This window comes from Glycine soja, chromosome 2 (genome assembly GCF_004193775.1).
Source record: "Glycine soja cultivar W05 chromosome 2, ASM419377v2, whole genome shotgun sequence".
In the NCBI taxonomy this organism is placed as follows: domain Eukaryota; kingdom Viridiplantae; phylum Streptophyta; class Magnoliopsida; order Fabales; family Fabaceae; genus Glycine; species Glycine soja.
In genome coordinates, this window is record NC_041003.1 from 45,853,692 (window position 1) to 45,864,706 (window position 11,015).

Consider the following 11,015-nt stretch of genomic DNA (forward strand, 5'->3'; position numbering starts at 1 on the left):
TTTCACAACATCAACGCCGAGAAATAGGGTGAGCGGTGACATGAACATGACATGATATTCTTTATTGGAGTAATTTTCTTTCTTCATTGTCTTTTTATTATGAAATTCAATAGATGTAGATGCGATGTAACATCCAATTGCATGGCTACCAATTGTCATTTCCCAGTTTCTACTCCATATCCATGTGTTCCTATAGTTCTCTTGAAAATTTGGTGTTACAAATCAAAACCCACAAGGCCACAATTGTTAATAAATAATTTTTTTAATCAAATTAATAAAGTTTACATACAGTTTTTAGACGTTTTTAAAATTATCATTTAATTGGAAATATAAATTTACATCAAATATTGTATATGTTACTGAAATGAAATTTTAATTATGATTGAACAATATAACTAAGAACCTTTTTTTCTTAAAAAAAAGTACATCTAACTTTTCCCCAATATCAATCTACTCGCTTTAAAAATTACATTATAACTTTTAATCATTAATAAATAATAATCTACTTGCTTTTCTAGAACTATTTCTATCAATATCAACAAGTTGAACCTTTCAAGATTCAAATAAATAAAGTTCCTTGCTTCCCCCTAGTTAACTCAACTTCTTTTTTTTTTAACTGTTTTTTTAAATCACTTTTAATTAATTAAAAGTGGAAAAATCAAACTTTTATATTAAAACACGTTTGAATATGTGATTGAATTGAATCATTCAGAAAAAAAAGTGATTCAATTGAATACTCTTTAAATAAAATTTTATTAAAAAGAATTTATTGGTAATCATATAAAAAACGATGAAGTTTAATGAAATCAGTTAATTTTTTTTTATAAACTTTCATATAAAAAATGCATATTGTAAGACAAATAAATTTATTCAATAAAAATATAAGAAATACTCCAATTCATAATAAAATAATGAAAATTACATTAATTAGAATCATCCACATTAGAAATGTCCTCTTAAGTTAAGATATTGCATTGAGACAAAGCCAATCACTAGTTATACCCTCTTTAAACATATAATTCAATTAACAAATTACATTGAAATACCATTTATTAGTAAATAAAAAAAGCACATGAAACTTTTTATTTGATCCAACATTATCTTCTAGCCGGCTTTGATTTATAATTTGAAGGCTTCTTAGTATAAAACATAATGAAATAAGTTAGAAAATTTATAAAACTCACTTTCATAAATTCAAGTATGTTCTTTCAAATATCTTCTAATTAAGTTTCCCTCTCTCTTTCTCTCTCTCTCTCTCTCTCTCTCTCTCTCTCTCTCTCTCTCTCTAAATTAACTTACGTTTAAGGCAAAGAAAATTGTGCAAAGACTAAAAGCTAGAAAAAGTTATGTAACAGACTTCAAATTTAACAACATGCCAATTGTTAACTATAGTCAAAGCGGGTAGGAAATTAATATGTATGTTGTTGCTCAGAATGGCTTAAGCCAAAACAAGAAGTTTGGTGTCCCCTTTTTATCACAGCTTGGTAAAGAATTGAAAGTAGGTCAGAAAATATATCCCGATACCTTGTAAAATTGAAACTAGTACGGTTGCTCAACTCCTTTGTGACCCAGAACTACAATTTGTTTGTATTCAATATATCAACATTCCAAAATGTACAAATTTACGTTAATTCATAATCCATTAGCCTTATTGTCGCTGTGGAAAACTTGATCTCCCAATTAGGTAAGGTTGGTAAGAAATTGAAATCTAATGCCCTTTTGTATTTTAACAAAGAAATTAAAGCTGTTGTAGTATTTCTTTCTTTTGCACCACGAACGAATATTTTTTATGCGTTCTCTAGCCGCAATCCATTACTCCAAAGTTTCCCGCATAAGGACCAAAATTTGAATTGCGGATAAATTCGTTTTGTTGGCTAGCCTGTGTTTGGTGCTTGAGTTGTATAAGTATTTCAAAATCCCTTCTAGCCAATTCCATGCATATCCACAATCTCGAAACGAACGCAATTACATTCAAGGTTTCTATGGTTGACTTGCCAACACTAAACTATCACAAATATGCTAATTATATTGGTTGAGTAAGTGTTTAATCTTGATCTACAATTATCATTACGTGAATTTGATTTTATTTAGTTTGCTAAATTGTTTATTGTTAGAGATAGAATATGAATATTTAAGATCCAATCTATCATATGATGAATTTTAGTTTTAATTAAGTATTATCTTTTATTTCAGTGTCATATTTATTCTTTGATTGAATGATTATGGCTAAACATATAATTTAGTCCTTATATATGTTATTCATTCTCAATTTGATTCTTATATGTTAAAACTTATTAAATTGGTTCCTGTACATACAAATATTATTAGTTTGGTGTTTATCACAATTAATTCTCTTATGTGTTTTTTATTTGATCACTCTTTATAGTGCATTTCTAATTTAGTTCTTATACAACATATTCTTAACTTGGTTCTTACATATATGGACCAAATAAAAAATATATTACACATATAAAGACCAAATCAATAATGCCCTACATGTATAAGAATCAAGGCAATTATAACAGTTAACATATGACAACAGGGAACAAACACACTTAACACATGCATGGTTTCATGAACTCATTTTGGAGAAAAATGTATTCAGCTATAAAAACTATTATAGGGATTTGAGTCCTTATTAATATATCCAAAGAATTATTTACCTATTTAGCCATTATCACATTTTATTTAAAATCCTTATACCATCCAAATAATCACAAGGCAAAATTTATTCATTTTTCATCTCATGAAGAATGAATGGATGGAAGAAGTTAGGATAAGTTGTATTTCATATGCAGCTGCATGTAACAGAAAATCTTAAAACAAAAGGGGCCTCAGCTTCACGGGCTAATTATAAGGTCTACATGTTGTGTAATAAATGCTTGGGCTAATTACTATTGGCACCCCTCAATCCAAAAGACTATGATCCTCAATCCAATATTTGACATGCCTACAAGCACCCCGTACCACGAGTACCCCTGGGCCTGCACTTGGTATGAGAAATTACAGGCAAATAACAGATGTGATGTACTTAGTTTCTTGATGTACACCACAAAAAATTAACATCTGCCAATTTCCCCCTAACATTCCTATCAAACTAGTTTTTCTTTGTTTGTATTCAGTATCTTATCATGAAAAACTTTCTACGCAAAGGCAATTACCTGTTAATTATTCCATATAGAAAGAGGGATTGTGTAAAAAAAAAAAAGGAGAAGAGGAGAATAATTATATCATCGTGGCCATGCCAATAATTTTAAGACAAATTCAGGCAATAGGATAGACTGATAGAGCAATGAGCTTTCTTAAGTTCCATTATTTTTCTAGCTACATGCATGTTTTGCTTACTAATATAGAAAGGTCAAGGAAAGTATTTAACAAGTATTTCAATTTGAGATATATACTAGCATTCTAAATATAAAAATTATCCAAGAAAGAATCCTTTATTAGGGTTTGCAAGACTGAACAAGTTCAGAAGTGAAATCCGTCAATTGGTTGATTCATGGGTTGGCGATGGTGAAGATGATGTTTCTGATCAGGGAGACGCTCATTGATAATTTGTTCATCAAGGGAGTGAACGTGGCTTTTGTGGCGGCTTCAACTTTTTGTTTTTCTTCACGTAGAGCATCGCAAAGAAAATTGCGGTAAAAGTCCTCAAACTCCTTGAAGTCAATGTACCCATCGCCGTTTCATCAGCATCCCCGATACTTTTCAACAACTCGAAGGTGGGTTTAATACCGCATGCACAAACCCTGTCCTTCATATCCTTCATCTAGATTTTTCAGTCGCCTTCCATGTAATTAAATTATAGGTGAGTATTATAATTATGAGAGAAAAAGTTATACGTTAATAATGTAATTTTTTTTACATAATTATTCAATAATAACTTTTATGATAAATTTATTAATTTTTAAAATAATTATCTTAAAATAATCTAAATAATGGTGTGTGATTAAATGTGAGTCTAAAATTAATTTAACTGTTAATACATTGACATTAAATTCTATAACTATAATTATAACTAATTATAATTTGATATAACCCACTAGTATTTTTAAAATATGAATATATAACTAATTATTTTTTATTCATAATACGGTTCTATAATAAGGTTATTTTATATATAGTTAGTACTTAATACGAATTTCAGATCCCAATATGTCCTCATTTCTTCCCTTAAGACATAACTATATGTAACTGGGGAACGAAACTAGTATTCATAACTACACATTAATTTGTCCTTTACTACAAACAAGTAAATGTTCAAACAAAATACTACGATGTATATAGGTTAGATCTTAATTTTGCTTTAAAAAAAGGTTAGATCTTAATTTAATTATTTTCTAATCAGTCGGCAAGCCCTATTTGCAACTCTACTTGTATGATATTCTAAAATAGCTAATAAATGGAAATTTTAATATATTCTTGTCCTCTCATCATGTAGGCTTCATTATGTCTCTCCTTATATTTAGGATAGGTCACTCAACTCGTGAAAAAGAAAAGTAAAGAAGAAAGTAGATGTATATAAGCCACTCGGGAACAACAGAATAAAAGTTAAACCACAACGGAGTAGAAAACCACGAAGAAAATGGCTTTAACCTTGGGTCAGAAGTGTTGTCCTATATAAAGTAGAAGAAGCAAATAGAAAATGGAATCATTTCTAGTTTTACACAGAATTACTACATGTGAAAGGGGAAATAATTATATTTATTCCCCTTCGTTACCCACAGTTGAAATTCCAGCCAATAAAATCACGGGCTCTTGTCCTACAAATAGATAAATTCGAAATTACTCATTCCCTTTCTATCCCACGCCAACTCGGATGTGTTAACCCAACTCTCTTATTCGAAAAAAAAAACCCTCATATTAGTAAATTAAAATTAAGTTCAAGGATATTTAAAAAGAGAATATGAGCTCAAAAAGAGAGGGGAAATTCCCAATCTATCAAACATTTTTTTTCAACAACTTGTTTTGGAAATGATTTTAATAAAATGGATTTTGAAAATAGAAAACAAAACACTACCAAACAGGTCATATTGTTCACTTAGCATCGATCTGAACTGAAAAGAGAAGTAAATGGGTGAATGTTAGGTAGACATAAAAACAAGGAAAGTAAATTTTTTTAGTCTTGCATTCATGTGTTGTTCCGAACCTAAATGGGCAAAGAGACTTCAGCTGACTTTGTCAATTCAATGCTGATTAAGACACTTGAGAGGCCTGCGAATCAAGCAACATTTTGTTAATGAACAAAGCTATAACAAAAATGATAATGCATTATCCCTTGTTCATTAAAAAAAATACCACTGGGATATTTGGCATTTTCTTTAATTTGGTAGTTATTATGTTTTTAATAGTAATTACCAAAATAATTAAAATACATTGACAACATTTTTTTTACATGGTTGTCCAATTATATATTAACATATAATTGAAAATTATTTAATTTTATAATAATTATTTTAAAATTGGTATCAAGAGTATTTTTTTAATTAATTAATAGTGTTAAATTCTTTATATTGGCAGTATAATAAAATTGAAGTCTAATTATAAAAATATTCCCTTATCCTTCCAAAAAAACATCCTTATTTTCATCATGTTTTGTTTTCACCAATTCTTTTTTATTTTTAAAGAAAAAAAATTGAATAGACATAGTAACACTAATGTAAGTCTTTGCAATTGCAAATAATATAAATTAAATAAAAAAGAAAACAAACTAACCTTGACGTTTGTTTCTTCCTAACAAAAGTCTATTTATTTATTTTAACTTTTACAATGACTAATTATGTATAAAAAAATATTGACTAATTTTTAAAATTTTCAAAATTGTATTCAATTTGCATTTAGTTACAGTGCCATCTTATTAAAATTAGTTTTTCAAGTATAAATATGTAGTTTTCTTATTACAATCTTTAGCATTCATCTCCCTCCCCCCAACCCAATTTAAATTTAAATTTTTTCATAAATTAATAATGCATGATTTTACGCACATGACTCAACTAGCAATAAATATTTTGGAGGATTTAGAATTTGGAAGGTTAAAAACGAAATTGTTTCTGATGGTATACCGCCCTTTAAAACTAACAATTTTCTTTATTTGATATATATATATATATATATATATCATTTTTTTGTCAAATGCCCCTTTAAGCCTTATTTTTTCTTTATTATAAATATATTTATATAAAGAGAGCCTAAATAAATAAATTAAAGAATAAAAGGGAGGTATGAATCCATGATTAAACACTGCATGTGCATGGGGGGGAAAAACAAAATAGTAAGAGAAACAATAGGTAGAAATTAAATCTAGCTAACCTCTCTTGATTATTATCTGTGGACTTATAGCTGGGAATTGGAACACGTCCAGACTCTATATGCCTAAGGTCCTCCAAAAGGATTTCATAGTGTCTCTTCACTTCCTCAGCCGATTTATCACCAACCACTTTTGCTATGTTTTGCCATCGATCTGGGGTGTCTTGATCATACAAGGCAAGTGCGCTTTCGAATTGCTTGTTCTGCATGCGTGTCCAAGAGGAAAAAATTTCCTTGTTATTGTTGTGGGAGTTTGAAGCCATGAGTTAATTAGTTAGCTCACTGGAGGTGTTGTAATCTCAGGTAGGTAGAAATAATGGAAGGTTTTGTTTCTATGCAATTTTGAATTAGGGGACAAAGAAGAGGAGCTGAAAAGAAAAAAAGATGGGGTGGTTATTTTTTCATGAATGAAGGGTTGGAATGGTCATCTGTTTATAAAAAGGTGAAAGGATTGGTGGATCATGCCTAGATGTGACCCGTAAATGTAGGGTGGGACAACATACAGCTAGTCTCTTGTGATACACTTTAAAGAGTTTTTGAGAAATTAACCTCCAGGAGATGGAGATTATTATGTGTATGTGTATCGTGAATCACAACTTATGTTGAATGAATGGGATAAATTAAGAGATTTGGTTTTAATACAATGACACAGTTTATACTTTAATTCAATTATAAATTTTCATGGAGTATAAAATTATTAATTTTTGTAATAATTATTTTAAAAAGTAATATATATGATAATTTTTAATTGGTTGACCTTCACCGTTAATTGTGATTGCTTGAGCTAGTTTTATAAATTCAAGTAAGGGGTTAACTAGGTATAACACAGAAACAAGAATACAACGTACTACCCTAGAGTAGTTGATTATGAATATTCAACGTACAAAAATATTTTTTTATAATATTCTTACCTAATTTGCCTTCTAAAAAATATATTCTTTCTTACCTAACTCAAAAGATAAGATACATGTAGCTTCCTATAAAAAAGAATTACAGCTTACTACGGAGCTATGAGCAATTTTTTTTAATGAAGTTTTGTTTCTGCTTGTACGGTAAATTGTGGGTGTAGGGTAAAGGATAAATCTCACGTTTTCAATTTGCAGCTTTGCCCTTTTCTAAAATTTTTTATTTTTTATTTATTCGTTCAAGTAATATAATCTTCTTACCTTGCTAAAACAGTTAGATACCTTTCATATTCAGCAGAGTACTGAGTACCATTTTGTTCTGGAATTTCTAATGAAATATCAACTACTTGAGTGTTGAAGACTGAAGAGTCTCATTGAAACAAAGATAATTTCTAGTTTTAACAGCTAGAAACTGATATACATCCAGTACTAAAAGACAAACGTGTGGAGTCAAATATGATGAAGGAAAATGTTATGTGTACATTTTGTGTAATAAATTATGAGGAAAAAAAGAATGATAATATAATACAAGATGAAACCCATAATATAAAGAGAAAAAAAAAATGAAGTCATAAAAAATGATTTAAAACTGTTAGGTGAATATTGATGTGGATAACTACAGTATAACATTTAAATTAGTGTCAAGGAGACGGTTCCAATCTGACAGTTGACGGTGGTCTGCGGTGGAATTTACCGCAACAGATCGAGTACGTGTTTCACGAGCAGTGGAAGGTTCGGTTTTATGCAGAATTATATTCTTATGTGTTAGATTGTTTTTTTTTTCAATCAGCTAGCAGAATGTTAAATTATTAGAATGTGTTTGTTTTGTTAGCAGAAGTCTGAACCTGTGATATTTATTCTCTTTTCCTTTCTTTTAATTATCTAACTTACATTATATCTCTTGTTATGTGTTGATTGTATTTTTTATGTTGATATATACGTATCTTCAATATCATCATGCCTTCTATATCTGGGTTGGCATGCTCTTTGTTAATTAGATCCATTTTAACTTTATTCGAGAGTCATGTTAAAAAATTACTTTGTCATTTTAAATTATTACTTTGTCATTTACTCTTATATATTTTATTTAATTTTGAACTTACAGATTGCATTTCAAGTTGGTGCCTCTTATTTGTTTTTATTTATTTTTTGGAATTGGTTACAACTCTTATTTTCATTTATTCCCTAACCTTGTAATTTTTTCTTTTGTTTTAGAAATCTCAAGTTTAGCTTCATTTATTGAACTTTTTTTTTGGTTGCCTTGCCCCCGTTTTATTTAGTTGTGCCTTTCAACTTTTTTTTACTAGTCTGTATTTTTTGAGCTTCAAGTCTTTTCTTACATATAAATTACGTTAACATAATAGAATTTATGTGCATCAGGTCATGTCTAAAAAAGAGTGAATTTTCAGCTTGAATAACTTATTTGTACAAAAATGTTTTACTATTTTGGATTGGTAACCTCTTGTTTTTTTCCTCTAACCCCAACTCTCTACGCGTAACTTATTATACTATTTTAGCCGTAGGTAGCTATATAGGTCCGGGTTATAGGTCGGATTTTGCAGTGTTTTCATATACCTAGCTAGTTGTGAACAAAAAAACAAAGAACCTGATCCATTATTCTGCTACGGTCCAGCGGAGGCAGAAAGAAGCCATATCTATTTTAAGGTCATTGACTCACAACACAACACAACAAGAGAAACAATTAATCTTATTTATGGATTAATTCCCCTCATGTGACAAAACAAGTTAACAACTACACACTTCTATTTATTAACAAATAACAATATATCAATTCATTGAAGCGAAGTCTAGGCCTACTAATATACCTTGATAAAGGAATGGTGTTGAACATGATGAATAATTCAATGGTGAATTTGAAAACTATCTAATATAAATGGGGAAGAAGAATTTTAACTCATAACATTCCAACTCTTTTAAACACACAAAAACATAGTTGCCAGCTGCATTAACTGAGGAACATATAGTTGTATAGATCCTAAAATAAAATTAAAGATAATATACTACTGAAAAAAATTATGATACTCTTTTCTTCACTGCCCTTGATTTTATTCTCAATCATTTTAAAAATGATAGGTAGCTTGAGTTTTTCTTATCTTTGAAATTAATTCGTTCCGAACAAAATTCCAATATTAGTGTTAGGAATACTCTGGTATATTCTTTCAGATATTTTTTTTAATTGATAAAAAATTATTAAAAATTATAAAATCTAAAAGAATCGATAAATATCATATAAAATTTATCAAGTTTTATTATTTTTGATAAATTTCAATTAATAAAAAATGGAATGTTTAAAAGATTGTGTTATCGGTAACATTTCTCAACTTCTAAATGCTTCTAGCTGGCTACCTAAAACATGATCCATGTGGCTCTGTCTCTTTCTCTGCACACTTTGTTTGAAGCTCATTTCAGTATGCTTGGATGGACTAAGCTCCATTCTAGGAGTGACTCACGGATGCTCAATAGATCTATCTCTATTTCCTTTCATAGGAAAATGTCGGGCAAACCACTAAAACTAAAAGGGTTTTTTTTTTATATAAAAAATTTATCATAGGTAAAATTTAAATTAATATTTCAAAAGAGGTAAGTCTTAAGGTAACTTATTATTTTTTAATTGAAAGTGATAAATCGTGTTATGATTTTTTATTCCACTAAAATTGTAAAAAAAAAAATTGATTTCAATTTTTTTTAAACACGACTTTAAAGTTAAAGATTTTTTTTTTGTTTCACACAAATTTAAAGTGGTAATTGATTTTTTTTTTATTGAAATAGTAGATTATTTTATAATTTTATTTTTTCATATTTTTTTAAAATCATAAATAATTTTTTATTTTAATTATTTAATGAATTAATGTATGTTTTCTTATTAGTTTCATTTAATATTTTTTTATATTTTTTGATATTCTTTATTTAATATTTTTATATTTTTTTATATTATTTTATTTAATATATTTTCTATATCTTTTACTAATGTTAAGGATTATTTTCTATATTTACTGTATTTCTTATATTGAATGACTGTGTATTATTAGAAAATTTATATTTACAAGTATTTGCAAATAAATATACTATATGAAAAAAATACATCTAAAAGCATTTAACATTTCTCTGTAAAAAAATATTTGAAATTTTAGTTTATTTATAATGAAAATATAAAATATGCACCCATTGAAAACTTTTAATTTGTGATGTTTAGAAAAATAACATTAATTGATTAAATAAATAAGAGAAAGACAATCTGTTAAAAAAGTTTCAAAATAAAAGAAAGATAAAAAAATAATTTTTTAAAAATGATATAAAAACTTAATGTTCCATATATTGTTGTTTAAAAATCTTAATAAACGTAAATAAAATTAAGGATAATATGCAACAAACTTTTTGGACCTAAATTAAGGATGATTAGATTATTTAAATTTTTAGTAAATAAGGAAACTAATCAGTTTAGTTAAACAAAATTATTGCCTAATTTTTAATTGAATTGTAATTACTTTCTATTTTTTATATGTATTTTTATTATAATTATTCCGAGTACCGATATGATATGGATAAATGATGTTTTTTTAATGAAGATAAACGGTGTTAAATCATATATATTAGTTAAAATTTAATTATTTACTAGTGAGAAAAATATGTATATTTAAAACATTTAAAATTTTATTTTTTGATGATGAAAATATAAACTAATATATAAAATATGTAGTCATTCAAAAAAATTAATTATCAAAGTTTAAAAATTAATTTTAATTGATGAATAAATTAATTATGATTGTAACATGTGTCTCTAAA

At 27.6% G+C, this 11,015-nt stretch overlaps 1 protein-coding gene and 1 long non-coding RNA gene across 2 annotated transcripts; one reads left to right on the top strand and one right to left on the bottom strand.

Annotated features, from left to right (window-relative positions):
• Positions 1 to 1,780: 1,780 nt before the first annotated feature.
• LOC114398506 lies at positions 1,781 to 3,898 on the top strand. The gene is made up of 2 exons (XR_003663608.1): positions 1,781 to 2,036; positions 3,448 to 3,898. It is a non-coding gene; the product is annotated as an uncharacterized LOC114398506 (long non-coding RNA).
• Positions 3,899 to 4,154: 256 nt separating this feature from the next.
• On the bottom strand, positions 4,155 to 6,755 carry LOC114398510 (protein RADIALIS-like 3). Its single transcript, XM_028360708.1, has 2 exons — positions 6,310 to 6,755; positions 4,155 to 5,214 (listed from the first exon to the last, which is right to left on the bottom strand). Exons 1-2 carry the CDS (start codon positions 6,567 to 6,569, stop codon positions 5,187 to 5,189), a joined length of 288 nt encoding a protein of 95 aa, XP_028216509.1. The 5' UTR covers positions 6,570 to 6,755; the 3' UTR covers positions 4,155 to 5,186.
• Between the last annotated feature and the right edge of the window lie 4,260 nt (positions 6,756 to 11,015).